Source organism: Lepus europaeus, chromosome 23 (genome assembly GCF_033115175.1).
Source record: "Lepus europaeus isolate LE1 chromosome 23, mLepTim1.pri, whole genome shotgun sequence".
In the NCBI taxonomy this organism is placed as follows: Eukaryota; Metazoa; Chordata; class Mammalia; order Lagomorpha; family Leporidae; genus Lepus; species Lepus europaeus.
In genome coordinates, this window is record NC_084849.1 from 6,792,592 (window position 1) to 6,816,107 (window position 23,516).

The 23,516-nt window shown below is 53.1% G+C and overlaps 1 protein-coding gene across 2 annotated transcripts in view; it reads right to left on the reverse strand.

Moving 5' to 3' along the window:
* The window catches only part of CFAP251 (cilia and flagella associated protein 251), a 72,112-nt gene that overhangs the window by 40,030 nt on the left and 8,566 nt on the right, over positions 1-23,516 (reverse strand). The window contains exons 5-12 of one of the 2 annotated variants that reach the window (XM_062182515.1): positions 22,444-22,553; positions 16,541-16,652; positions 16,217-16,297; positions 13,577-13,654; positions 10,880-10,930; positions 9,164-9,357; positions 7,340-7,534; positions 572-822 (exon numbers count right to left, since the gene is read on the reverse strand). In XM_062182515.1, coding sequence (XP_062038499.1) covers positions 572-822; positions 7,340-7,534; positions 9,164-9,357; positions 10,880-10,930; positions 13,577-13,654; positions 16,217-16,297; positions 16,541-16,652; positions 22,444-22,553 — 1,072 coding nt within the window. The remainder of the gene's footprint in view (positions 1-571; positions 823-7,339; positions 7,535-9,163; positions 9,358-10,879; positions 10,931-13,576; positions 13,655-16,216; positions 16,298-16,540; positions 16,653-22,443; positions 22,554-23,516) is intronic. The other variant, XM_062182516.1, reaches the window with a different exon arrangement.

A 23,516-nucleotide genomic window follows, 5' to 3' on the forward strand; every position in this document is an offset into this window, starting at 1 on the left:
CCGTCTCCCCTGCGGAGGACGCGGCTGGGCCCCCGTCTCCCCTGCGGAGGACGCGGCTGGGGCCCCGTCTCCCCTGCGGAGGACGCGGCTGGGGCCCCGTCTCCCCTGCGGAGGACGCGGCTGGGCCCCCGTCTCCCCTGCGGAGGACGCGGCTGGGGCCCCGTCTCCCCTGCGGAGGACGCGGCTGGGCCCCCGTCTCCCCTGTGGAGGAGTGGGTGGGTTCCTGGCTCCTGGCCCTGGCCTTGGCTCATCTCTGGCTACTGTAGGCATCTGGAGAATAAACGAGTGAATGGGAGCCATGTCTCCCTCTATCTCTGTGCTACTCATGCTAAAAAAAAAAAAAAAAAAAAAAAAAAAGCATTTCATTCACTTAGAAACATCGAGTCTGTGCCAGGCTGTGTTGCAGGTGCAGAGGAGCCGCCGTGGGCACAACCGACAAGTCCCGCCAGGCGTGGTGCCTGGGACAGGCCTGGGGCGGGGACCGGGGTCAGGGGATGCCCCCGGGAGCTGTGATGGCCAAAGGCAGAGCCCTCCTGGGTCTCTTCCATGGTCACCGGGGAAAGGAGCATACCTTCCGGGTTGTAGCTCAGGCTCTGCACTCCAAGGCCCTTCTCAAAGACCCTGCTGAAGAGGTACTTTTTCTTTTCATAATCCCACACTTTGATCATCCCACACACACTCCCGATGGCAATGAGGGACTGGTAGGGGTGGCAGGAGATGGCACAGATGGCGTCCTTGGCCTCCACGAACAGCTTCTCCAGCTTGGTGCCGTCTGTGGTTAGGTGGTACACGGTGGCGTCAGAGGTCCCGATGATGAAGTTCCTGCGTGCCGGGGACACCAGGCGGCGTGAGCATGGCGGGGAGTGGCCGCCAGCTACCCTGCTGCTAATTGCACAGGGACCGCCTCTGTCGTCTGTAATTCAGTGACATTATTAACCCAGCATCTCAGAAAATACCCCACCAACACCCAACAGCCTCCATGTGCAACTGAAAAAGCCCACTTTTCCACATGGAGATGGAATCATTAAGTATGCAGATGGACAGTCAGTTGTACAATTAGCTAATCTGCACATGCAAATATTCATTTGTGTATGCAAATATGGAGTTGGTGCACCCATACAGATGTGCCTGTAAAGACTGCAAGGGTAATTAAGCAGCCTCACAGATAATTCGGTCTGGAAGTGCTCTGGCTATTAATTATCTGATGGCTCTAACCGCAGTGGCTAGGACACACTCAGCCAGGGAACAGGGACCAACCTCCGGTGGGGGCTCCGGGCCCTACAGGATCAGGCCTGGGAATGAGGACTTCCCAGCTTGCACTAGGGGGATGAGGACTTGCCAGCTTGCAGTCACTAAGATTCTTCACATTAAAATGACATTATCTATTCTTAAAAACACGAGTCACCAGCAGCGGCAGCCAGCTGAGCAGCGCCACCTGCAAGCCAGGAGAAGGGCGGCCTGGGAGGCCGTGTCCCTCTGTCCCCATCCCAGGACAGCCAGAGCGTTCGTTCCACTCATGCAGACTACAGGAGGCAGGAACTCGGTCCTGGTCTTGCCCACGTTAGGGACACAGCAGTGGAGCCATCACCTACTGCCTCCCAGGGAGCTGCACTCGGGAGTGGAGCCGGACTCAAGCCCAGGCTCTCTGGCCTGGGATGCAGGAGGTATCTCAAGGGCAACAGAGCTCCCAAGACATTAACCCCCCCTTTTCCTCCTTTGTTGTTGAGACCCTCAGTGCAGGAACCAAGGTCAACCATCCCCCAGACTCCTTGCAAAGCAGCTGGCAAAACAGATAAGCTGCTTGTGAAACAGATAAAAGTTCCTGCGGCTTCTTTAAAAAAAAAAAAAAAACAGATATAGATATAGATATTATTTATTTGAAAGACAGAGTTACATAGAGAGGTAGAGACAGAGAGAGGGGACTTCCATCCGTTGGTTTACTCCCCGAACGGCCAGAGCTGAGCCGCCGATCCAAACCAGGAGCTTCTTCCAGGTCTCCAACGTGGGTGCAGAGTCTCCAAGCACTTGGGCCATCTTCCACTGATTTCCCAGGCTCATTAGCAGGGAGCTGGATCGGAAGTGGGGCACTGGCGCCCATATGGGAAGCTGGCACTGCAGGCCGTGGTACTAACAAGCTGAGCAACGGCGCGCAGCCCCTCCCCGGTGGTTTTGTGAGACCTGAGCCTGGATCAAGGTGTAACTATTTTGAATTAGGCCTCCATCTTGTAACTCGGGCCTGACCAGGCCCTGAACTCTGAGCCAGAAGTTCCTAAAAGTAAATAAATAAACTCCCCTTGCAATAAACTCTCCTAGCAACAGCCGATTAACAGATAACAGAGAAATACCTAGAGTCCCTGGTGTCTTCTCAGGGCAGATAAGGTGACTGATAGCTACCCGAGACCCTGCAGTTCGGCACGTACACCCCGGCAGCTCGGACCCTGTGCTTCAGCCAATCAATTCAAAAGGCATCAACCCCAAAGCCATCCAACCACCTTTCGCAGGTCCGTTCCCGCCACTGGATGCACTAATCAGTTCTAGGATATGTCCTCTGAATTTCCCGCGGGATGAGATGATTTGCTAAATGGTACCGTGATGTATAGAATGTCTGAGAACCCTATAAAAACCCTGTTAACTGAAGGGTCGGGGCTCTCAATTCAGACCCGCTGCGTCGGTGTTGATTGAGAGTCCAGGCCCGGACTGTTTAAAACTCTCGTGTGCTTTACAGCGGTATCGGCTCCTTGGTGGTCTTTGGGGACAACTGAACTGGGCATAACAGTTTCTAAAAGCCCCCTACTCTCTACTTCCCACCAGCAGCAGCATATTCCCTCTTCAACCAGATAGAAACCCAGTCCTAGGGGCTGGCCCTGTGGTGTAGCGGGTAAAGCCAATGCTTGCAGCACCGGCATCCCATATGGGTGCTGGTTGAAGTCCCAGCTGCTTCACTTCCGATCCAGCTCTCTGCTGTGCTCTGGGAAAGCAGCAGCATACGGCCTAAGTGCTTGGGCCCCGGCACCTGCGTGGGAGACTCAGAAGAAGCTCCTGGCTTCAGATCAGCTCAGCTCCAGCCACTGTGGCCATCTGGGGAGTGAACCAGTGGATGGAAGGCCTCTCTCTGACTCTGCCTCTCTGTAACTCTGCCTTTCAAATTAATATATCTTAAAAAAAAAAAAAATCCATCCCTAAGTGGTAGCTTTGGGATCCACATAGAGGGAAGGCCTCCATGCCCTGAATCTATAAAAGGAGCTCTCCCAATCTCTGACGCGTGACTTCTCAGGCCCCCACTCTGTTGGGACTGGGGAACCTCACCCGGGAGCAGAACCCCAATAAAAGCCTGTGAATTAATTGATTCGTCTGCCCGGGAAGATTTGTTACGCACCGGACACCTTGCAGATGGTGCCAAAACCCGACTTTTGGGACAGAGGTTGCTCCCCCTCCTCACCCCTTCCTGGGTCCAGGAGCTACATCTCCTGCTCATCAAAAATCCCCGTATTACTATAGCCCGCTCCCCATCCTGAACCCCAGCCACCCTCCTTCCGCTCCCGTCTTCCCCCATGGACCCTCTTCCTGACTCTCATTCCTGCTCTGAAGTACTACATTTCTCCCAGACCCCAACAGACCAGATTCCCCAACAGACTCCCCTGACCTAACACTGTTTGTGGATGGCAGCTCAGTGAGGGGGGCAGATGGGGTGCGGAGAGCAGCATATGCGGTGGTTACCCTCAATAAGACCATAGAGGCGCAATGTCTTCCCCCAGCAACCTCCTCCCAGAAGGCAGAACTCCATGCCTTTACCCGAGCTCTTATACTCGCTGAGGACCGAAGGGCCAACATCTATACGGACTCTAAATACGCCTTTCTCATAGCTCATTCTCATTCTGCCATACGGAAGGAAGGGGGATTCCTGACGTCACGGGGAACGCGATAGTTAATGCTGCCCACACCCACCAGCTTCTCCAGGCCCTCACTCTGCCCCTCCAGGTGGCAGGGCCACCAACAAACGACTGATCTGGTGTCAATGGGTAACAGGCGAGCAGACTTGGTGGCTCGGACACTTACCAGTCAAGACCCACCTACACAGGAGCCCTCGCCCCATTATTGTGTCTCACAACCTCTATTAAGCCTGCTTACCTCCCTCAGGAGAGGCATCAACTACTACAAAACGGAGGTAGGGAACACCCTGAGGGGTGGATTCTTCTCAAAGACAAGATCGCTCTCCCTATTCAAAGCTCCCTTCCATTATTAACTGACACAACTCTCTACATATAAACCCAGACTCGCTCTTTACTGTCCTACTCTGAAAGATCTCCTTAAACAGGTTCACTCATCCTGTCCTATCTGTTCCTTGACATCCCCCACCCCCCCAGGGAAAGCAAAAGCCCCAGATACCCACCCACCAGATGAGAGGCCACCTTCCTGGTGAAGACTGGCAAATAGACTTTACTCATATGCCCCCTTACAAACGCTTACGGTATATTCTGACCATGGTGGACACATTCTCCGGTTGGATAGAGGCCTTCCCATGACTTCAGAAACAGCAGCCGTGGTGGCTGAAATCTTATTACAGCACATCATTCCACGATTCGGGCTGCCTACCTCTATCCAACCGGACAATGGGCCGGCCTTTGTATCACGGGTGGTACAAGTTACACAAGCCCTTGGCACCACCTGGAGGTTACACATCCCATACTGCCCCCAATCCTTGGGTAAAGTCGAAAAAGCGAACGACATGCTAAAAGACCAGCTTACTAAACTCTCCATCCAACTTCGGATGGGATGGCCATAGCTCCTCCCGTTGGCCCTCACCAGGCTCCGTGCAGCTCCGCCCAAGCCCCTGGGACTTAGCCCATTTGAGCTCATGTATGGAAGACCGTTCCTTCTTAACCATAACCTGCCAGTCCACGCCCCGCCGTTGGCCTCTTACCTCCCCTATTTCACCTTACTTCATTTACTTCTCAGGGAACATGCTGACCGACATCTCCCATCCCCAGCTGCTCATCACCCAGCTGGTCCAGAGGTCCTGCCTCTCCAGCCGGGGGACTCCGTCCTACTCCGATCCTCCCAGCACCAGCCACTCCATCCCCGTTGGATGGGACCCCACGTCGTAATTCTCACCACTCCAACTGCAGCCAAACTACTGGGTCATGAAAATTGGTATCATATATCTCGCCTCAAGAGGGCACCTTCCCCTCCCCCAGGGCCGCCATCATCCTGGACAGCCACTGCTCTGGGGCCTACCAAGCTTAAGTTTGTTCGTAATCCTAGTCCCCCTGGCCCTACCCATGATTCCTAAGATCCTGGTCTCGGCTCAGTCCCTGCCCACATGTTCGTGCTCCTCCCGCCTATCTTACTTTCCAGCCACGTGTTATGAGAGAACATCACCACAATTCCAATGTTCCTTTGCTGGATTACCAGCAATCCAGGTAACTGTCCGCCGTGGTGGAGTTCACAGACGTGACTGCTTTGGCAAACCCCCCAGATCAAAGGTCTGTATGACACCGACCACTCACTGGGGCTATAGTGACGGGAGAGGGCACCAGGACTTTAACCGACGACAGGAGGTTGCTAGGGTTAAGGAGGTGCTCAAGGACCTGGGAGAAAACTTGTCACCAATAACCACTCAGTGGCGACCCTTGCCACCTCTCCCACGGAGATCCAACCCACCTCGCCTCTCACGCCCTGATTGGCTGTCGTATATCTCTTCTGTCTACCAGCTCCTCAACTCTTCTGATAGCTCTCTGGCTGATGGCTGCTGGATTTGTTCCACCCTGTTGCCTTCCGTGGCAACTATTAAGGTCCCAACAAATTCTACTCCTGGACCCACTGATGAGACAACTTTTCCATTACTTACTAATCTCCCTCACCCAAAAAACCTACACCAGTGCTTCAATCTAACCTCATCATTATCTCCTGACCCACTATCCCCCAACCCTTTTTCAACTCCACTCTGTAATTCCATGACCCCTATAAAGCCAGGAGATTGCTTAACCAGAGGTCACATCCTCCAGTGTGGGAGCTCCCTATTCCGCTGTCTACCACCTAATGCAGCTGACATCTGTATTCCTGTAATTGACCTCCCAGGGGTCTCCATGGTGCCCCAAAACCAGTCTCTCCCGATACCAGTGCTGCAAAACGCCCGTGCTAATAGGGACATAATTATCCTTCCCTTTCTAGCGGCACTAGGTGTTCTTACAGGAGTGGGGACAGGAGTAGCTAGCCTGGCATATGGTACTACCCAGATACAGCAACTGGCAAACACCTTAAATACGGAGCTACAAAATGTCACAGCCTCCTTTATAAACCTGCAAGACCAGACTGACTCCCTGGCTGATGTGGCCCTTCAAAACAGAAGGGCATTAGACCTCTTACTAGCAGAAAAAGGGGGAACATGCATATTTCTGGGGGAACAGTGCCGCTTTTTTACTAACAAATCTGGAGTGGTCAGAAACATGGCACAACAACTTAAGGAACGCATTGCCAAACGACAACAGGAGTACCAGGGACAACAAGGTTGGGATCTACTTTCCTCTTTTCTCCCTTGGGTACTGCCAACTCTGGGACCCATAATAACTGTAGGGATAATTGTAATGATCGCTCCTTGTGCTCTCAGGCTCATAACAGATCAAATCCAGGAAGCCTCCAGAGTAGCAGTCAACCAGATGCTTCTCCATCCATACATGCCTGTCCCTGCGGAGCCCCAAGATACCCCCAGTGGGCCCTTGTAGACGACGTCCCCAGTCAGCAGGAAGTAGCCAGAGAGACTCATCGTCGCCCCCTTTCCTATCATCAAAAGGTCGGGATGGCAGCTTTGGGATCCGCAAGGAAGGAAGGCCTACACTTCCGGGAATGGAGAGTTCCTACCTGTACTTCCGGGGGAGAAAAGTCCTTGTCAAGGTCCCCGCGGGTACCTAAAGGTCAACCAATGAGGATCAGACCCGCCTCAACCTTTAACCCCATGCCCTGAATCTATAGAAGGAGCTCTCCCAGTCTGTGACGCACGACTTCCCTGGTCCCCGCTCTGTTGGGACCGGAGAACCTTGCCCGGGAGCGGAACCCCAGTAAAAGCCTGTGAATTAATGGATTCGTCTGCCTGGGAAGATCTGTTACGCGCCGGACACCTTGCACTAAGCACACCCCACACGCAGTCTCTTCATCAGAAGAGACTCAGCTTAGCTTCACTAGAGCAACCTGTCTCTGCTGAGGTCGGTCTCCGTCTCTTTCTTCCTTGTCTGTTTTCTGGGGTTACGAGAGGCCAGAACCCCGAGCTATTCCAAACCTAACGGCGTCTTAGCCACGGTGCCAATCGCTGGCTCCTTGCTGACTACGTTCACTGACAACTTACCTTACAACAAAAAAGTCGCCTTTCAAGGTGCAGTCTGGAGGGTAGTTTGATTTCTCCGTAGGGGGAGCTGCTGGGGTCTTGGAGAAGGAAAGCGTTCTTATGGCGCTCAGCTTGAAGTGACTGTACCAGTTAACGATGGACAGGGTGTGGTCGTAAAACTTAATGTTGCCCCTGATGTCGCCCGTGACGATGTAGCTGCAAGCAAGAATCGATCTTCAGGGGCAATGCCAGCCAGGACCTCCCATGGGTGCGGAATCGGCTCTGGACTCTAGGCCTTGTCAGAACGCCGCAGGACACCGCCCAGGGGCTCACCATCCCACTTCCACCTAGGGAACAAGGCTCAGAAACATCAAGAAATTTGCTCAAGGCCTACGGTTGCCAGATGTAGCAAAGAACAATACAGGGCGCCGGGTAAAAGCTAAATGTCAGATATACAAGGGCGCCCCTTGGTATAAGCATAGCCTGGATCCTGTGTGGGATATACTGACACCTGGCCACCCCACCAGGTTCCCTGATGTATTCTGGGCCCCGCACCGCCAGCCCAGATGCGGTGGGCAGTGATGAACATTTGGAGACAGGGAGAGCTATCCATCTGCCCACTCACGGCAGGCAGTGGGACACAAACTGCCTTAAGGAAGATGTGGCTGATGGAACCATCCTAAACCGTGTATGGTCATCAGAGCCAGAGGCAGTGCCGCATGACACAGTGGCTCGCATCTCATCCTCGGCTCCATCCTAAACGAGCTTGTTTTCCCTGGACTGACACATTCTGGTCACGGGGAGAGGGCAGGGGGATGAATTTTCTCTTACATTTGCAGAGGGATTCAATGAGTCTCTGAATAACCAGCCAGGCAGGTGGGCACAGTAATTGGCTAGAACGGCTTTCACTGCCCTCTGCTGGCCAGAAGCAGTATAACTGGCCCAGTGTTTTCAGAGACCTCCATGGTTGCCGGGGTTCTGGGCTGGGTTTAATGTGGAGAGCCAGCCGGGCCCTGACCCTGTCCTCACTCAAGGTGCGCCTGCGGGCGCTGCTCAGTGAGGGTGGCGATTTGCACTCCCTTGAATAAACTCTGCCAGGACTTCATGGTGCCTCTGCACAAAAAGAAAAGTAGCCGAGATCACAGGGCTTCAGGGGAACAGAGGGCCCAGGGGTGGGTGCCCACCTTCAGGCGTTTCATGTTCCCTCCTGGGAACTTGTCTAACACACTCATCCCCGGGCAACCCGTGCCCAGCAGTGTGCAGGGGTCTACGTGCCTCATCTCAGGGAATCCTCGGGAAAGCACTGACACACACATACACTCACACACATACACACACCCAGCACTCCTGTGCCCATTTCACAGACAGGGAAACGGAGGCCCAGAGAGCTTAAACTCTTGCTCAAGGTCACTCAGCCCGAAAGGGAGGCTTCACGTTAATGATTACCTGTGGGTCCCACGGCCTCTCAAAATGAGTTTGTGAATTTTATGGTGTTCAGATGTACCGGACCTTTTCATAATATTACTTTGGGATACGATAAACACAATATACTCAAGAATATTTTCTTAAATGTAAACTTGGTGGTGTGAAATAAGTCTAATAGGCACAGAAGGAAAAGTTATTTTGTTCCACCAACACAAATGGATTTTAAACACAACGTATGTTCATGATTTTAAGACATTCAATTAGAAACAACGAGACTATAAAGAGAAGGAAACCCACCCCCACCCAGGACCCTCGCTCTCTGCTTTCCTCAACCGCAACTGAGGTTCCCCAGGAATGTTCTAGACAGGCGTAAACTGCGCATGTTTGCCGAGAAGGTTTGAGGTGGGCCCTGTCAGTCACCTGTCGACGGTGGTGAGCACCGTGATGCCCTCCCTCTGCAAGTGCACCAGCTTGCACGGCTTGATGCAGGGGGAGCCCCCCAGGCGCTGGACGTCCCACACCACCAGCTTCCCTTCCATCGTGGCCGAGAGGATTTGGGTTAAATGCAAGTGAAACACAGACTGGCTGAATTTTCCCACGAGCTTGTTGAACGTCTGGTTCAAAAGACAGGTTAGGAGTCACTGCTGGTCATAAATATCAAACAGTGGATCACATTATGCTGAAATACTGTGGGGGAAAAGAGAGAGGGAAGAAAAGATCACAGGGACCCCACTGTCAGGGATCGCCGCGGGCCAGGCAGTTCTGGGGCCCTGAGGTTGGCTGGGCCGGGCGGTTCTGGGGCCCTGAGTTTGGCTGGGCCGGGCGGTTCTGGGGCCCTGAGGTTGGCTGGGCCGGGCGGTTCTGGGGTCCTGAGGTTGGCTGGGCCGGGCGGTTCTGGGGTCCTGAGGTTGGCTGGGCTGGGCGGTACTGGGGCCCTGAGGTTGGCTGGGCGGTTCTGGGGCCCTGAGGTTGGCTGGGCCGGGCGGTTCTGGGGCCCTGAGGTTGGCTGGGCCAGGTGGTTCTGGGGTCCTGAGGTTGGCTGGGCCGGGCGGTTCTGGGGTCCTGAGGTTGGCTGGGCCGGGCGGTTCTGGGGCCCTGAGTTTGGCTGGGCCGGGCGGTTCTGGGGCCCTGAGGTTGGCTGGGCCAGGTGGTTCTGGGGCCCTGAGGTTGGCTGGGCCGGGCGGTTCTGGGGCCCTGAGGTTGGCTGGGCCGGGCGGTTCTGGGGTCCTGAGGTTGGCTGGGCCAGGTGGTTCTGGGGCCCTGAGGTTGGCTGGGCCGGGCGGTTCTGGGGCCCTGAGGTTGGCTGGGCCGGGCGGTTCTGGGGCCCTGAGGTTGGCTGCATGCAGGCAAAGGGCGCTGCTGTGCTCTGTCCAGCAAACTGACCGCTTAAAGCCCGTGAACAAGTGTGTAGTCAGTATTCCCATACAGACAGCTTGGCTTCTGCAGGTTGCAGAGGCTTATAAAACACCATAAAATGATTCCCCGGTCTCCTCCTTCCTAAGGTACCTTTCCATCACCAGAAATCATTTAAGGGGCCAGCGTCATGGTGCAGCGCGTTACGCCACCACCTGTGACACTCACATCCCATGAGTGCTGGTGAGTCCTGGGGGCTCTACTTCTGATCCAGCTCTCTGCTAACGCACCTGGGAAAGCAGCAGAAGGTGGCCCCCAGGTACCTGGGCCCCTGCACCCATGTGAGCGACCTAGATGGAATTCCAGACTCCTGCTTTCAGCCTGGCCCACCCACAGCTGTTGTGGCCATTTAGGGAGTGAGCAAGCACGTGGAAGATATATATATATATATATATATATATATATATATATATATATATATATATCTGTCACTCTGCTTATCAAATAAATAAAAATAAATCTAAAAAACAAAAAAGAGCCGTGACTCAAACACAGGCACTCTGTGCTGCCCCAGCAGCAACTTAACTGCAGTGCCAAACCCCACCCGCTTCATTTTTAATGACGCTTGCGTGATTTTCAACTGACAATTCAATATGGATGGAGGAGCCAAGTAACACATTTTAAATTATTTCCCGATGGCTCGAGTAGTAAGAGGTGCGAAGAGCCGCCCTGAGCGACTACCCTTGCGCAAACAGAGGCACGAGTACAAAGACACGTGCTCACTTTTTCTGTTAGAAGCGGGGCACTGTGCACGAGTGTGTCTTTCTCTTCATCCTGATGGGCACAGAAAAAGGTCGTCACCATTGAAAACAGACCCAGTTTCCGGAAGATGAGCCCCGAGGATAACAAAATCCACACACCCACGTGAACAGGGCCAGAGATTTGCAGTTTCCATGCACGGGTAAGAGAACCTCCCGCCTGGGAAACGTCTAAACCCACCCTGCAAGAGACGCACACGGCAGTGCCACTGGTGACTGCGACTCTGCCCACGGGAGTGAAGCACACCTGCGGTGAATGCTGGAGGTGAGGGGTACCGCTGAAGACCAGTGAGTCCGAGTGTATTTGGTTCTGCTTTGCATTTTTTAAACTGAGGTAAAATTCACTTGCTATACAATTAACCATTAGCTGCGCGCAGTGTGCAGCTCGGCGCAGTTAGTACACTCACAGTGTACTAACTCTGCACCCGTGTGTACTCGCAGCTCGGAGACGCTCTCACCACCAAGGGACACTCTGGGCGCCAGCGCTGTGCTGCAGCTCCGTAGGCCACTGCTTCTGAGGCTGGCATTCCTCGTCCTGGCTGCCCCGCTTCTGATCCAGCTCCCTGGGCCTGGGAGAGCAGCTGAAGGTGGCCCAAGTCCCTGAGCCCCCGCACCCACAAGGAGGAGGAGGCTAAGCTGCCACTCGGATGCCCGTATCGGACATGGCAGTGCCCGGGATCAAGTCCCAGCTATTCCATCTCCCGTGCAGCTTCCTGCTAAATGCTCCTAGGAGGCAGCAAATCATGGCCCAAGTACGTGGGTCCCTGCCACGCATGTGGGAGGCCTGGATTGAGTTCAGTCATGGCTTTGGCCTGGCCTGGCCTTGGCTGTTGCAGCCATTTGGAGACTGAACCAGGAGCCTCTTCCGGGTCTCCCACATGGGTGCAGAGACTGAAGCACTTGGGCCATCCTCTGCTGCTTTCCCAGGCACATTAACAGGGAGCCAGACCAGAAGTGGAGCAGCTGAGACTTGAACTGATATCCACATGGGATGCCAGTGTAGCAGGCCAGGGCTTTAACCTGCTGAGCCAAAGTGAGAGCCCCCCTAATTTCTTTCCAAAAGGAAATAAAGTAAAAAAACTCCTCCATTTGGGGGCTGTTATGGCACAGCAAGTTAAGCCGCCACCTGCAATGCCAGCATCTCAAATGGGTGCCAGTTCGCGTCCCAGCTGCTCTACTTCCCTTTCAGCTCCCTGGAAATGGTGCCAGGGAAGGCAGTGGAAGATGGTCCAAATGCTTAGGCCCCTGCATCCATGTGGGAGACTTGAAAGAAGATCTTGGCTCCTGGGCTGGCACTGTGGTGTAGAGGGCTAAAGGCTCTGCCTGTGGCACCAGCATCCCACATAGGTGCCGGTTTGAGTCCCGGCTGTTCCTCTTCCAATCCAGCTCTCTGCTATGGACTGGGAAAGCAGTAGAAGATGGCCCAAGTTCTTGGGCCTCTGCACCCACATGGGAGACCCAGAAGAAGCTCCTGGCTCCTAGTTTTGGACTGGCTTGCTCTGGCCACAGTGGCCATTAGAGGAATAAACCAGAGTATAGAAGACCTCTTTCTCTGTCTCTCCTCTGTCTTTCTCTCTCTCTCTCTTTTTATACAGAGTTATAGACAGTGAGAGAGAAAGACAGAGAGAAAGGTCTTCCTTTGTTGGTTCACCCCCCAAATGGCCGCTACAGCTGAAGCTACGCCAATCTGAAGCCAGGAGCCAGGTGCTTCCTCCTGGTCTCCCATGCGGGTGCAGGGCCCAAGCACTTGGGCCATCCTCCACTGCTTTCCCGGGCCACAGCAGAGAGCTGGACTGGAAGAGGAGCAACCGGGACTAGAACCCGGCGCCCATATGGGATGCCAGCGCCACAGGCAGAGGATTAACCAAGTGAGCCACGGCGCCGGCCCCTGTCTCTCTTTCTGTAACTCTACCTCTCAAATATATATATAAATAAAATATTAAAAAAAAGAAGATCCTGGCTCCTAGTTTTGGTCCGGCCCAGCCCTTACTGTACTGGACATTTGAGGAGTGAATCAGCAGACAGAAGACCTCTCTCTAACTCTGCCTTTAAAATAAACAAATAAATCAGTTTTTAAAAAAACGCATATTCAAATAAATATTACTTCATTACTTTAAAAATTAAATGAAATTTAATCATCTGCATCTGATTTATTTATTTTAAAGATTTATCTATTTACTGAAAGAGTCAGAGGCACAGAGAAAGAGAGGAGTCTTCCTTCCACTGGTTCACTCCCCAAATGGCCGCAACAGCCGGAGCTGAGTTGATCTGAAGCCAGGAGCCAGGAGCTTCTTCTGGGTCTCCCACGCAGGTGCAGGGCCCAAGGACTTAGGCCCAAGGACCTTTTACTGCTTTCCCAGGCCATAGTAGAGAGCTGGATCAGAAGTGCAGCAGCTGGGACTCAAACCAGCACCCACACAAGGTGCCTGCACTGCAGGCAGCGGCTTTACCCACTACACCACAGCGCCAGCCCCTTCTGATTTAATATGCTAATTCCCATTAGGACTAAAATAAACACTATAATTAAATCAAAACATTCTAATATATATTCATTGCCTCCTAAGTAGATACTGTAGTGGGATATTACCAAAACATCTAAACTCAAAGAATGAACAAATCACTTGTATCCACATCTAAAACAAATCAAGATAGTCCCACTTACCCATGAATAATATATCGCTTGAGTTTTGCTATTGCTCACCAATTCCTTATTATTCGCTGGGTTAAAGGTAAGGTAGTTCTGAAACAAAAGGCAGGGAAATGTGTTACAGGAGACAAAATTTCTGACACTCCTTGGTTAAGCTGAACATTAACGCAGTTTTAATTCAGACAGATAACTGAGCAGGGACAGCAACAGAAAAGACAAGGCATTTGGTAGGCCATGAGGACAGCAGCTAAACACTGGCTGCTAAAACAAATAGTGCTGAGTGTGTTCCCTTTCGAGGCTTATTTATTATAATTAATTGTCTACAAATTGGAATAAGCAAAAGTAAAGTAGAATTTACCAATAAACTCCATTTTGTGTCCTTTTGGACAGAAATACCTGCAAATACTTTGAAGACAGAGAGAGAGATCTTCCATTCAAAGGTGCACTCCCCAAATGGCCAAAATGGCTGTAGCTGGTCTGGATCAAAGCCAAGAGCCCTGGGGCTGAGGATGTGGCTTGGTGGGCTAGGCCTGAGACGCTGGAATCCCATATGGGCGCAGGTTCAAGTCCCAGCTGTTCCTTCTCCTATCCAGCTCTCTGGAAAGGCAGTAGAAGACACCCCAGTTCCTTGGGTCCCTGTACCCGCATGGGAGGCTCCTGGCTTCAGACTGGCTCAGCTCCAGCTTTTGTGGCCATTTGTAGAGTGAACCAGAGGATGGAAGACCTTTCTCTCTGTTTCTCCCTCTCTCTGTCTGTAACTCTGTCTCTCAAATTAAAAAAAAAAAAAAAAAAAAAAAGAGGCCGGCGCCTCAGCTCAATAGGCTAATCCTCCGCCTTGCGGCGCTGGCACACCGGGTTCTAGTCCCAGTCGGGGCACTGGATTCTGTCCCAGTTGCCCCTCTTCCAGGCCAGCTCTCTGCTGTGGCCTGGGAGTGCAGTGGAGGATGGCCCAAGTCCTTGGGCCCTGCACCTGCATGGGAGACCAGGAGAAGCACCTGGCTCCCAGCTTCGGATCAGCGCGGTGCACTGGCTGCAGCGCGCCGGCCGTAGCAGCCATTGGAGGGTGAACCAACGGTAAAAGGAAGACCTTTCTCTCTCTCTCTCTCTCTCTCTCTCTCTCACTATCCACTCTGCCTATCAAAAAAAAAAAAAAAAAAAAAAGGCAAACAGCCCAGAACTCCATCTGAGTCTCCCATATAGATGGCAGGGGTCCAAGTACTTGGGCCTCCTCTGCTGCCATCCCAGGCACATTAGCAGGAGCTGGATCAGAAGCAGAGCAGCCAGGACAGAAGCTGGCTCTCTGAGACAGGATGCTGGCACTGCACACGGCTTATCCCAGTGTACCACAATGCGGCTCCCGCACACACATTTCTGAAGTTGACAGGGCCACAAGATAACTTGGAGTGAATGGAAGATTCTGGAAGGGAGGGGAGGCTGACTCCTGCCAAGGTGGCAAACACCATGGGTCGCTGGTTCCCTTGCCAAAAATCAATCCTTCAGAAGCCGCAGATGTGAGTCCGTCCGCGACATTCTGCACGTGTGGCTGGCAGATTTCAGAGCGGGAGGAATGCTGGGGGCAAGCGCTCACTGGCATGTGCCTTGTGGAGTCCGGAGGCCACGTGTGAGCCCCTCGCAGCACCTGGCACAGAGCGGGACCGGATAAACGAGACAACACGGACACAGAAGATCAGACCTGACGTTTCCTGAGTGTCCTGAGCAAGTCACTCCAGGAAAACCGAGAATAATAACTTACCGATGTATCTCACAAGTTTGTCATAAGGTCAGAAGTGGTTAAGACAATGCTTCTATTTTTATTTATTTATTAAAGATTTCACATTTATTTGAGAGGTGGCGTCACAGACAGAGAGGGAGAAACAGAGGGAAAGGTCTTCCATCCGCTGGCTCACTCCCCAAATGGCCACAACGACTGGAGCTGGCCCAATCCAAAGCCAGGAGCCAGGAGCTTCTTCCAGGTCTCCCATGGGAGTGCAGGGGCCCAAGGACTTGGGTCATCTGCTGTTGCTTTCCCAGGACATAGCACAGAGCTGAGCGGGAAGAAGAACCGCTGGGACACAAACCAGCACCCATATAGGATGCCAGCGCCGCAGGCAGAGGCTTAGCCTACCACACCCTGGCGCCGGCCCCTATTTATTTACTTTTAAAAGATTTACTTATGTATGTACGTATGTATTTGAAAGGCAGAATGACAGACAGAAAAGACAGGGAGAGAGAGATCTGCATTATGGTGTGGTGGGTTACGTTGCCGCTTGCGACACTGGCATCCCATATCAGAGTGCCGGCTTGAGTCCTGGCTGCTCTGCTTCTGATCCAGCTCCCTGTCAGCCTGGGAAAGCACCAGATGACAACTCAAGTACCCAAACCTTGCTACCCATGTGGGAGACCCAGAAGGACTTTCTGGCTCCTGGCTTCTGGCCGGCCCAGACCCAGCTGTAGCAGTCGTTTGGGGAAGGAACCAGCGCGCAGAAAATCTCTTTCTGTATGTCTCTCCCTCTCGCTCTGCCGCTTTGCCTTTCAAATAGACAAATATATCTTATAAAAAAAAATAAAATAAAAAGTTCTACTGCACCAAAATGAAATCCCATTGAAACAGTCAGCTCGGACGTGGCCTTGGTATAACTTTCAAAAGGAGCTTACCTGGAAACCATACTCTTTGGGGAGCTCCAGAGTGCACGCTGGCGTCTCCACCGCTAACGTCCACTTCCAGATGCACACTTTCTGCAAATGGCAGCACAGGGAGCACGAGACAGGCTCAGAAGGCGGCCGGCACAACCTGCGCCGCCTGGGGTGACGCCGAAGCTACGCGTGCTGAACTACAGGCAGGCGGGCCCAGGCTCGGGGGGTGGAGTCTGCTCATCTCCTGAGAACATCCCGGACGCCAAGTGGCTGCAGCAGAGCTGGCCCCGGGGACACTCCTGGAAGCTCGGCCACCTGCTGAGGCCAAGCCAGAGGGCCCTTTACCTGGATTTCGGCATCTGAGATGGTGGCCAGGTACTTGGCATCGCGCGTGATGGCTATGGCCCTGATGCCGTTTCCATCGGGGCAGCTGTCAAAGATGGTGTGCACGGGGATGCTGCAGGACAGGACGGGGAGGCAGGCACTCGCGCAGGGGCTCGCACACAACGGGGTCTCTGGGTACAGTGGGACACGACGCGGCCGGAAAGAGGAATGAAGCAATGACACAGGCTATGGCCCGGGGGAGCCCTGGGAATGTGAAGCCCAGTGAGAGAAGCCAGACGCACGTGACTCCATTCCAGGAAGTGTCCAGGGCGGGCAGATCCCTAGATGGAAAGCAGACTGACCTGTGGTTGCTGGGTGGGGGAGTGGGGAACGGGATGCGACCTCTCACGGGTACAGGGTCTCCTCCTGGGGTGACGAAAATGTTTTGGGGCTCGGCGGAGGTGATGCTTCCACACTGGTGAATGGACTACATGCCACTCCAGTGCACACTTCCAAATGGAATTTTCCCTCAGCGACAAAAAGCCCAACCAGAGGCTGGATGTGAGCTGTGGACCCGAATCCTGAGTCCCTTGTCCACCCGTTAACTGGGTGGGGGTCCCATGCTTGGCGCTTTGCTTTGCAGCCCAGTGGTTAAGACACCCGCGTCCCACATCAGAGCAACTGGGCTCAAGTCCCAGCCCCGGTTTCTGGCTCCGGCTTCCTGCTCACACAGCCTCTCAGCAGCAGTGGTGGTTGGGTTCCTGCCACCCACAGGGGAGACTTGGATCGCATCTCCAACTTCTGCCATCAGCCCTGGCCTTTGGGAGAGAACCAATGCATCGGAACTTTCTGTTCCTATGTTTGTTTCTCTCTCTATCTCTCTCTCTCTGCCTTTCAAATAAAAATTAAAATTAAAATAATGAAGACTTGGACACTGGCCCAGCTCCCGGGAAAAGAGGCACTCTCCCACACAAGTGGGAGCACAAGCTGGCATGATATATCTAGACAGAAACTTGGCTCCACTTATCTGAATTTTAAATGCACATAGCATATCACCCAGCACTTCCACTCCTGTGACTTTCTCTGGAGAAAAGGAAAAAGTCAACAAGGAGAAATGAAAATCCACGGACTTTGTGTACCACTCTAATACCAAAAGTGAAATAACACAAATATCTAACAACCAAAGGAATGTTAAGAAATACTGTGGCTAAGCCACATAGTGAAAAACTATTCTGCCCTCAAAAAAAAAAAAAAAAGAGAGAGATAGGGAGCAGGTGTTTAGCCTAGCAGTTAAGATGTCACTTAACGGGGCCAGCTCTGTGGTGTAGCAGATAAAGTTGCTGCCTGCAGCACCAGCATCCCACATGGGCACCAGTTCAAGTCCTGGTTGCTCCACCTCCGATCCAGCTCTCTGCTATGGCCTAAGAAAACAGTAGAAGATGACCCAAGTCCTTGGGCCTCTGTACCCACTTGGGAGACCCAGATGAAGCTCCTCATTCCTGGTTTTGGCCTGGCCCAGCCCTGCCTGTTGTGAACCAGCAGATGGATGATCCTCTCTGTCTCCCTCTCACTTTTCTTCTCCTTCTCCCCTTCCCTCTCCCTCTCTGTAACTCTTTCAAACTTTGTTTCTCAAAAAAAAAAAAAAAATGTCACTTAAGATGTTCATGTGCTACATCTGAGTGCCTGGTTTGGGTCCCAGCCCCAGCTCCTGACTCAGTTCCCTACTAATGCAGACCCTGGGAGGCCGCAGTGATGGCTCAAGTAGTGGAGTACCTGTCCCTCGTGTGGGGAACCTGGACTGAGTTCCTGGCTTCAGCCCTGGCCCAATCCCAGCTGTCGAGGGCATCTGGGGAATGAAGCAGTGTACAGGAGCTCTATCTCTGCCTCTCAAATAATCATCTAAAAATGTTTTTAAAAGAATGAATTAAATGTGGAAAAGTGGCCAAAATTTGGTGAAAAACATAAGTTGAGAAACAACATAGACAGTGACATCTGTGCATGTGTGTGTGCACGTGTGTGCACACATGCGTGTGTAAAAACTTGGAGGACAAGGCTCCATAAACAATGCTCGGTGTCTGGAGATGGGGTTGGATGAGGCGGGACCTTCCTTGGCTCTCCACCCCACTGCAGAACTGCACGCATCACACACAGCCTTTGGAGTCCCCATAAGGCAGCAGACACAGGCTCAGTACGCCCCACCAGTGCCCCTACCAGTGGGAACAGAGTCTGGGTCTTGGCTGAGGACCACTCGGGTTCTCTGTCACTGGGAAACTTCTTCGCCCTGAGCAGCAGCCCCAAGTTCACAAAGAAGGGGCTTCAGAACTTTTGGACGCAGCATAGTGAGGTCTTTAGAAGGAAGGTGTATTCTACCCCTATTAAGTATACAGAAGACGAACTCAGCTGGACTTGTACTACTAACATATGTGTGGTAAGAGAATTCGCTCAGTTTCTTAGGAACATATGACTTTGATTTATTTATTTATTTGAAATAGAGTCACATAGAGGAGCGACAAAAAGAGATCCATCCTCTGGTTCACTCCCCAAAAGGCCACAATGACCGGGGCTGGGCCAGGCCTAAGCCAGGAGCCAGGAGCTTCCTCTAGGTGTCCCACATGGGTGGCGGGGGTCCAGGGGCTCGGGCCATCTTCCACTGCTTTTTCAGGCACATTACCAGATGCTGGATCGTAAGTGGAACAGCCAGGACCCAAACCAGTTCCCATTTGGGAGGCTGGCGCTACAGGCAGAAGCTTAACACACTGCGCCCCAGTGCCAGCCCCAGTAGCAAGTGACATTTTAGAGGATTTGAAGGACCAGCTCTGTGGAGTAGCGGGTAAAGCCGTGGCATCAGTGACCCACATGGGCCTGGTTCAAGTCCCAGCTGCTCCACTCCAGTCCAGTCCATGCTAATGACTGGGAAAGCAGCAGAGCACAGCCCAAGTCCTTTGGCCCTGTACCCATGTGGGAGACCCTGAAGAACCTCCTTACTCCTGGCTTCAATTCAGTCCAGCTCTGGCTGTTATGGCCATTTGGGGAATAAACCAGCAGATGGAAGATATCTCTGTCTTTCTCTCTCTCTCTCTCTCTGTAACTCTACCTTTTAAATAATTAAAAAATATAAATAAATAAATGTTTAAAAGAGAGAGAGAATTTGAAATGTCAGAATCCAACAGATTAGATCTGGATATCTAATTTACAACATGTAGTTGATGCAGACTTGTGATTTTAAATCAAAACCAAATTAGGTATATAAGCAATATTACAACACTTAAGAGAAATTAAGATTTACCTAATTTATGTATAAATTATTAAATTTATAAGAATCACTTAAGTACTGGTGAAGCATCTGTTTATCAGACTGCTAAAAAACAGTATATTCAATTTCTAAATGTAGTTTAAAAAGGAGTTAAGAACCAAATTTGTGAGGGCAAACATTAATCGATGTATTCCCAAAGGTAATTGCAAAAATATGGGTACATATTTAAGTTGAACAAATAAGATGAAGGAAGAATTATGGTTTCTAATTTATCACCTTAATAAAGCGAATCTTTTTTAAAGATTTATTTTATGTATTTGAAAGAGTTTACAGAGAGAGGTAGAGCCAGAGAGAGAGGTCTTCCATCTGCTGGTTCACTCCTCAGATGGCTGCAATGGTCAGAGCTGATCTGATCCGAAGCCAGGAGCCAGGAGCTTCTTCTGGGTCTGCCACTCAGGTGCAGGGGCCCAAGCACTTGGGCCATCTTCTACTGCTTTCCCAGGCCATAGCAGAGAGCTGGATTGGAAGTGGAGCAGCCAGGACTCAAACCAGAGCCCATATGGGATGCTGGCACTGCAGGTGGCAGTTTTACCCCGTTATGCCACAACACCAGCTACTCTCCATTTCTGATCCAGCTTCCTGCTAGTGTGCACCCTGGGAGGTAGCAGTGATGGCTGTAAAGGTCAGAGATCCCTGCCACCCATGTCAGAGACCTGGATCAAGTTCTGGGCTCCTGGCTCCAGCCTGACCCAGCCTCAGCTGTTGTGGGCATTTGGAAGATCTCCATCTCTCCTACTCTGTCACTCTACCTTTGAAAGAAATACTTTTTTAGATATTAAGATAATTTATTCTTCCATTACATGTTTCAATATGATTTTTTAAAAAATCAACAAGAGGCCAGTACTGTGGTGTAGCAAGTAAAGCTTCCCCTGCAGTGCTGGCATCCCATATGGGCACCGGTTTGAGTCCCCGCTGCTCCACTTCTGATCCAGCTCTCTGCTATGGCCTGGGAAAGCAGTAGAAGATGGCCCAAGTGCTTGGGCCCCTGCACCTGAGTCGGAGACCCAGAAGAAGCTCCTGGCTCCTGGCTTCAGATTAGCTCAGCTCTGGCTATTGAGGTTATTTAGGGAGTGAACCAATGGAAGGAAGGCCTCTCTCTCTGGCTCTGGCTCTCTCTGTAACTCTGTCTTTCAAATAAATAAAAGAAATCTTTTTTAAAAAATCATAGCAGGATCAAAGCCAAGTCGCCATCCAAGCTCCCAGAGGCCCCTGTTCGGTCCGTGGACCACACTGTGAGTAGCACTGCTCCTGCCCACCGAGATTCCTCCACTCTTTCTGAGGTGTCCTGGCAGGAAAGTAGCCACAAGCGAGGAACTTTATGGTTTCAGTGACCCCAGAGCTGACGTAGGGGAGGGTACGGGACTGCCGCACAGCTACCTGAGCCTGGGCTCCGGCCAGGAGACTCCCAGCAGATCTGACTACCCACGGGGAGGCTCATCTGCACTTCTAGCCATCAGAGCGCGTCAAGAAGGTAATGACGACAGTCATCGTGGGGAGAACGTCAGAGCATCCCAGCCAACGGGCAGCCTGCAAACCCCCTGGCCCGCGACCCTCAAGGCCATCGAGGCCATCAGAAACAAGGAAAAGCCGAGGAACGGCCACCGCCAAGAAGGGCTGAAGAGACAAGACACCCGCAGCCAATGGGGGTGCCCTGGAGGAGCCCCGGGATGGAGAGGGGGCACTGGCAGGGAAGGAAGGGGACCCGAGCCACTCTGGGTGTCGGCTGAGAACAGGTGTGACCATATTGCTCTGAGATGGGCACGACAGGGAAAGCTGGGTGCAGGGCAATGGGGGGACCTCGACCTGATCTAGAAACAGTCCAGTGATCACAAGCAAAGGCAACGGGGGGGGCTGTGAGCAGAGAGAGGCTGCAGGGAGACCCGCAGGGGACTGCCTCCTGCCGTCAACACAGCTACAGCATGGCAGGGCAAGTAAACAGAACACAGCCAACGAGCGGTGCATCCACGAGCCCGTGTGGGCAGCTTCAAATGTGGATGGACAGCCAGGGCAGGGGGATGCTCGGTGGTGACACGGATGGACAGCCAGGGTGGGGGGATGGGGCGGGGGACACGGTGGTGACATGGATGGACAGCCAGGGTGGGGGGATGGGTCGGGGGACATAGTAGTGACAAAGATGGACAGCCAGGGCAGGGGGATGCTCGGTGGTGACACGGATGGACAGCCAGGGTGGGGGGAAGGGGCGGGGGACATAGTAGTGACAAAGATGGACAGCCAGGGCAGGGGGATGCTCGGTGGTGACACGGATGGACAGCCGGAATGGGGGGATGGGGCGGGGGACACGGTGGTGACATGGATGGACAGCCAGGGTGGGGGGATGGGTCGGGGGACATGGTGGTGACACGGATGGACAGCCAGGGTGGGGGACACTCAGTGGTGACACAGACAGCCGGGGCAGGGGACGCTCAGTGGTGACTGTTAAGGACTGTCCTGGTAAGTGAGGCCTTTGACATCGGCTTACACTCTGAACTTGTGCCAACTGGGTTACTGTGAGTCAGTCTCCTCTGGTTTACCCTGGAACAAACTTCCAGGCGCTGGCGTTACCGTGCCTGGCCCCGGAAAGCAAGGACAGGGGTCATGAGGCAAAGCCTACCCTGTGAAGGAGTCCCATATGATGATCAGGCAGCCGGGCCCCTTGTCCGCCGTGGCAATCCAGCGCCGGTCTTCGCTGACACACAGGCAGGAGATGACGTTCGGGTGGCCCTGTGGAGACGGACAGAAATGCTTTCCAACACCCAGGATGTCCCGGCCCCGGCACCAGCAGCGGAAGCCGGGCCCACGGAGAGCTCCGATTTCCTCTCCAGGCTCCTGTGGCTGAAAGTTCAACTCCACTGGGTCCCCCCCTCACCTCCTCCCTAGGGGCCCCTCCACCTCCTGGTGGGCAGCTCTCAGCCCTCCTCCAAACACCAGAAGGATGGGCCACACCCGCACAGAAGGGGCCTCCCCGGGGGCTGAGGCCCCGTCCCAACTGGCAAGCCAGGCTGAAAGCAAACATCTGGGCTCTCCCTGTCCCGGCCCCCAAGCTCCCCACCAGCCTCGCTCTGGGAGCAAAAATGCTCCTCACTCTGCCTCCACTCCATCCTCCTACAATCGCCCCCCACAGCCCCCCAACAACTGAGGCAGCAAACAAGGGGGCAGCCCATCCTGCTGGGAAACGACCTGCTCCTGCCTCCTATCTCCCTCACCCGCACTGGGCACACGGGGCTGCTCTAAGGGGAGTCTCTGCCCCCCAGAGCCTCCATGCCCTGCCCCCGGCATTTCCACATTTCCTCCCACGCCCTGTTCACGCTGTGCGAGCCTGGCGCCTGGGTTCATTTGTTTAACGTCCACTGGCGGCCCCATGAGGACAGGGACTAGAGCTGCCTTGCTCCTGACCACAGAGCAGACATGGTGCACCCTGGAGCCACAAACACAGCCAAGGCCACTCCCAGCCACCTGACGCTGCTAGGGCTGCACTCACCCTGCCTACATCTCACCTGCACCTGCCCACGACAAGCTCCCCTCCCCCGCTGTTGCTGTCAACCGACCTCCCGCTGGCTGATTTTCCTCCTGTCCATTTCTGGACTTCCAGAAAGTCAATTTCTTTCTTTTTGTTTTTCAAGACTATTTATTTGAAAGTCAGAATTAAACAGAGAGAAGGAGAGGCAGAGAGAGGTCTTCCATCTG